This window comes from Pteropus alecto, unplaced genomic scaffold (assembly GCF_000325575.1).
Source record: "Pteropus alecto unplaced genomic scaffold, ASM32557v1 scaffold68, whole genome shotgun sequence".
In the NCBI taxonomy this organism is placed as follows: Eukaryota; Metazoa; Chordata; class Mammalia; order Chiroptera; family Pteropodidae; genus Pteropus; species Pteropus alecto.
In genome coordinates, this window is record NW_006441386.1 from 5,791,450 (window position 1) to 5,797,415 (window position 5,966).

General features: G+C 34.6%; 1 protein-coding gene across 11 annotated transcripts in view; it reads right to left on the reverse strand.

Moving 5' to 3' along the window:
• Positions 1-5,966, reverse strand: part of GTF2I (general transcription factor IIi) — a 94,024-nt gene that overhangs the window by 20,410 nt on the left and 67,648 nt on the right. For all 11 annotated transcript variants that reach the window (XM_006918536.2, XM_006918534.2, XM_025051550.1 and 8 more), the window contains 2 exons: positions 2,075-2,258; positions 1,008-1,066 (listed from right to left, as the gene is read on the reverse strand). In XM_006918536.2, the coding sequence (XP_006918598.1) occupies positions 1,008-1,066; positions 2,075-2,258 (243 nt within the window). The remainder of the gene's footprint in view (positions 1-1,007; positions 1,067-2,074; positions 2,259-5,966) is intronic.

A 5,966-nucleotide genomic window follows, 5' to 3' on the forward strand; every position in this document is an offset into this window, starting at 1 on the left:
TAAATCAAAAGCATGCTGAGGAAGTTGTTAATTTTGATTCGCAACCTGAGTTAAGCACTGATTATACCTTCTCCTCTGCAGAATTCCTGTCACAGGATAATTTTGTTACCCTAGGTATTTCTCAACCACTTTTCATGCCATGATAAACACAAGATTATATAACCTATCTGGCATACTGGCTGACCTTTACCAGCTGCTCTCAGGTACTCTAAGAGCTGAAGGATCAGTATTTTAGTACAGACAACTCCATCTTGTGTAACAGTTCACCTTACTATTTACAAGAATGATTAACTACATGAATTCAGAAACCACCATTGGTTTTTGACAACAAAAGTTCTTAGGGTTGTAGAAGATCTGTAAGTTGTGGTCACTTTTCTGACATTATGCAATGGTAAACAAAAAGGTGGGAAACAAATAAAAGCATATTTATAGCTCAAATAGAGAAAATAAAACTATTTATACAACTGAGACTTGAAAGTTCTTTTCTATTGGGTAATAATGTGAGTGAAGCTGCCAGAATTATAGTGTTTGTCATATAAAAAACAGGGTCTATGTGAATAAAGATTAAAGTCTAAATCTTCATGGTATGATACAGTCAAGTGATTACTTGAAACACAGCTAGTTAAATTGAGATAGCATACAAAATTATACATGGAAGTTTAAAAAATATAAATATATGAAATGAAAAATGTAAATTCCTTCATCATGTATTTATATTGATTACAGGTTGAAACATAAGATCTCACTACTAGAGAATTTTAAATGACAGATGTGGCTGGCATTTGTGACACATATTATTTTTCTAGTGAACACCACTGATCTAAATTCAATGCTCAAGCTTTCGCAAAACTGCTTATTTTCATATTGATAAATCAAGGAGTATCTGTATTGAGCTTCCACAAAAGATATTTTGGGAGGAAGGAACCCCAAAATATCTTTCACTTTAAAAGATTTTTTAAAAGCTTGAAAACCTCTGATCTAATAAGAGGAATTTACAATTGTTTTACCTGGTGTATTCGTTCTTGGCTGAGTAACTTCAGTAGTACTGTGAGTCAGAAGTTCTGGTCTGTAAAAATGCGGTTGATATTAGTAACAGAGCATTTAGGAATGCCTTAGAGGCCTTCCCCACACAGCTGTGCACTGCCACTGATTTTAAATGTCGTTCATTCGCCTTCTGCAGTGAAAATGATCATTTTGGTGACTCCAGATTATTTTGAAAATAGCAATTTTCACAGATTTCAGGTCCTCAAAGGCATTTTAAGCTTAACTGTACAAAAGAGTCACCTTTTCCCCTAACCAGCTCAACTTTGTTTCTAAACCTCACATGAACTATACCTCAATACAGCTAGAAATATCTAGCTTTGTCATCCTAAGGCTGCCCCTCTGTTATAAAATTAGTACTAACACACATACAGAAATGAACAACCTCTAAACAGTAAAAGTACTAGAGTCTATCCCCACCACAATCCTTCTGTATTAAAGCAGGCCTTCTGTTCACACTCCCTACTCCCAAATTACCTATTTTGCCATCCTTCAAATCCAAGCCAAAATAACATTTAAAAAATGCAAACCCAAATTATTTTAAGGGGAATCAGCTTTAAAACTTTTTAATTACTCCACTGACTGTGTAGGTTATTAGGCCTTTTTCCACTTGGCCACCTTAGTTTACCACAAAGCAACTCACTCATTTCACAATGAATGGTGGGGTTAAGTAAACATTCAAGTACATTTGACACTTCCCTGCCCCTACTTATCTTATTTCCTTTCCTCCATTCTCCATATACAACTGACCAATCTACATGCCACCTGTCTTCTCAAAAGTGCTCAGTAATACTTTATTGTATTTATCTCTGTAATAAGCCTCCCAAAGACAGGGTTCTTGTTGATCTCAATTTTGTACATCTGGTGCCTGGTACTAAATCAACATTTGCTCAATAAATGAATCTAAAAGTAATACCTTAATTTTGAATATAAGAGTCAGTCCAATTGAGAAAGTAACAAAAGGCTCATTTACATGAAATGTATCTTTTCTTAAAGAAAACATTAACTTTGTTTCTACAGATTATAATATTACCTTTTAATAACAAATTTAATTCGATTGCCCACTTGAATGATTTTTTCAAGCCTTGGGATTCCATACCACGAGGGACTTCTAAAAGGAATATTTTCTGGAAGTCCTTCCACATAGAGATCATTAGGATGTGCCTCGAACTTCTGGTAAGGTACAGCCTTGGCTTCAGTACTCCCCAAGGCTTCAGCTTTACAGAAGAAAAGCAAAAGGAGATTAAGTTTTTGCTGAAATCATATTTTTGTACAATCCATAGCAAAGTCAACTTTTTGAAAAGCCAAGTATACTCTGGAAACATATATAATAACTACTGAAATAGACTTAATACAGCAAATTCAAGTATTAAAGGCTTCTGTTCAAGGGTAACTTGGGGTGAATTTGTTTCCTGATTCTAAGACCATATATATTAACAGCTCTAAGATCTTATAAAAATTTTTTTCAATATCTTTGGGAAGAAATAAAAACAAAATCATGCATGACGCAATAAATAATGCAACTTAAACACTACTTTTTCAAACATCTGAAGGCAGATTTTTGCTACTTAATGTTGTATGAACATAATAATCATTTTATTGGCTCCTACACACTAAGTTATTTTAGGCTATACCTTTATTTGACTGTAACCATGAGATTATTTCTTTACCCCTTAAACGTCATGAGTGAACCATTTTAAAAGGAAATAACTTTGCACAAAGAATTCATGGAATGGGAAATAAAATAGTAAGCAGAGACCTGTTTAGATTAAGAGACACATCAACCAAAGTAAACAAATGAACCTTGTTTACATACAGATTCAAAGCAAAAACTTTAAATAGACTTTCTGGATGAATGAGGAAATTCAAGGATGGACTAGATAACAGTGGATACAAAGAAATAGTCAATTCCGTCAGGAGTGATGACACTGTGTTTGTGTAAGGAAATGTCAACACTGTTTATGGCTGCACACTAAACAAATAAAATGACATAATGCCTATGATTTGCTTTACAAGAATCCTATAAAGAGAAAAAAGAGAAACTACCAAATGTGGAAAAAGTCATAAATGATCACTGAATATGAAATTAGGCATATGGGAATTCATTGTACTTTTTCCCCTGCTTTTCAACAGACACAGAATTGAAGTTCTGTAAAGTTCTGTACTTTTTTTCCTGCTTTTCAATAGATACAGAATTGAAGAAATGTAAAAATGAAATTACGAATCCTTGCTCTGAAACCACATCCAAACAGAGCTTTTATAAGATTCGGACAATTTACACAATATCAGTATATATAGGTTTCCCTTGTATTCTGTACGATACATTTAAATATTCTACAATCTGATGGTTTAAGAATGCTTCTTTGAAGAATTATTTGCATTTCTTTGATTCTTAGATTGACTTTCCTTTCAAAATTAAAGGCCTTCTGTGTGAATTTTTTCCATGAAAAATTCAAGATTTATAGTGTTTGACAGTTATAGAGAATCTAGGTTTTCTTCTTTCCCTTTTAGGGACCTTAACTTAAAGCAGCAATTCTGCTGGCATTCTAAGTAGCTACAGTCCTAGACCCACCTAAGGCTATTAACCTCAACTAAAAAGAGCCAAGTTTTTGTTGTTTGTAATGCCACAATACATAATCTCTTACCTATTTTCTTAGCTCTGATAGATTGTCAAAGTACTTTCCACTGACCATTTTTTCCTTGTAAGAACACTAACTTGTCAACAGCCTCCTCTTTTCATGAGGCAAAAGTCAGCTTGCTTGGAAAGCATCAATGATCCTAATAGGTTTGGCTGCTTCTTTTCCCAGGCTCAATTTCCAGAACTAAACATGAGGGAAAAGTTAAGGCCTGTTCATGGGGATACTCATTATCATATGTCACTCGTGAGTTACAATGAAAGTATGGTGGCATTTCTAATGACAAACAATGTTCATCATCTGATTTATTTTATCAAATACCTTGGAAATATGATTTTTAAAGTGCTGAAGATTATTTATTGTTCATTAGCTGATTAAGAGGAGATAAATTATCACTAAGGTCCTATATTTGTGGTAGGCAGTCAAGGATATCAAAGAGGAGAAAAATCTTAAAATTCTGATAGATTGTCAAAGTACTGATGCATGAAATTCTAGGGGAGTTAAACAGTATAAGTAAAAGAGAAGTACAGGATTCTGCAAACAATACATGATTAGTGATCTCCATTTGTACCAATCACCTGTGTTGCCCCTAAAAACTGGTTTCCTGGGACTTTAAGACCAAGTGCCATGCACTCCTCTTGAAACCATAGGACAAACAAGAATCCTCACCCAGGAGACTTGGCTCTTTTTGTGGTGCAATTCCAATGGTTTCTTTCACAAAACAGTGAGGACCACTGTGGTCCTGGGGATTCTCACACACAGCTCTCCACTGCAGCCTTTCTTGCCCGTGATAGCTGTGGCACTTCTGTACTTTGGTCTTCTCAATACTATTATTTAATGAGGCCCAATGTACAGTATGTAACTGAAAGGTTCAGTGATAGGTATCTGAGGGCTTTAGAAGACACTTTAATGACACCGGTCCATTCAGTAAATATTTGTTGAGCACCTGACCAAGCACCAAGCACAGTTCTAGCAATAAACAAGACAGACAAGGTCTAGACTGTCATATCTATATGTTACATTGGGAGAAGACAGACAACCATTAGTACCATTTTTTTGAGGAAAATAAAAAGGGTGATGAGCTACAGCATGCTTAGTGATTTATGTTAGGATACTCAGTAAAGACCTCTCCAATGTGGCTGCATTTAAACTGAGATGTAAATAAAAAAGAGATGCACAAGAACACCTGAGACAGAGCAGTACAGAGACAAGAACAAGAATGGTACAACAGTGCAAGCAGGGTATGAGCTCAGAAAAAAAGAGAACAAGTAGATGGTCATTATAGCTGGTACGAAATGAACAAGTGAGATAGAAAATGAGATGACATTAGAAGTAAGGCAGGATGACTGTGTTTACTCTATCCAATGGACTCAGAAGTATGCCACATGATGCTACCTAAAAGTCAAAATTTTAAAAAATGGAACATGTGTTTATGTGGCCAATGTCTTCACTCTAACTCAGTTATGACACTAAAACCATTCCTTACTGCTCTTACATGTTGAAGAAATCACCTGAGGGAGAAGATGGATGATCAGTTGTCACATCAAAGGAAAAAGATGATTCTAGCAGCATCCATTTTTGTTTAAGCCTTCCACTATTAGATCTGTTACATGATATAGTTTATGCTCCTAACTGATACGGCTAGAGACATAGTACTGAATTAACAGCATCTGCCTAACAGAAAATGTGATGTATTTTATGCATGTCAATAAAGGAATGACCTGTTCTTATTCTACAGAGAATGGAAATTAGAAAACGATCTTTGTATTCCAAAATAAGAGTCTCAAATATTTTGTAATTTTCATTTAAATTTTAGAAGGCTTGGAGCTATCAATTTATCTTCCAATACATTGTTTAATATAGCACCGAATAAATGATGCAAGTTGTCAATGGATGAGCGATCAACTAATAGCTCTGCCAGTAACTGATTTATTTTTCTTCAATAAAGTTGCATAAACCAAAAATAGAAAAAAGAAAACAGAAAGTAATCAGGATAAAGATAACATATTATTTTTAAGATATAAGATGAAGTGACTACCTGTGGAGAAAGCATAGCAAGAAAGAAAAAAAGGCGGCTCCAGACTGAGCTGTAGAGAACCATTCCCAAAATTTAAAGAATGAACAAAAGGGAGGTGACATCAAGAGAAATAAAATGACAGTCAATGAGACAGGAAGAAACTATGAGTCAATAATTTTCCATAAAAGTAGTTTAAAATAGTTTTAAGAAGAAAAATAAGACAACTATGTTGAATGCCGTTGAGAAGTAGGATAAAGCAGGGGAAAGAGGAG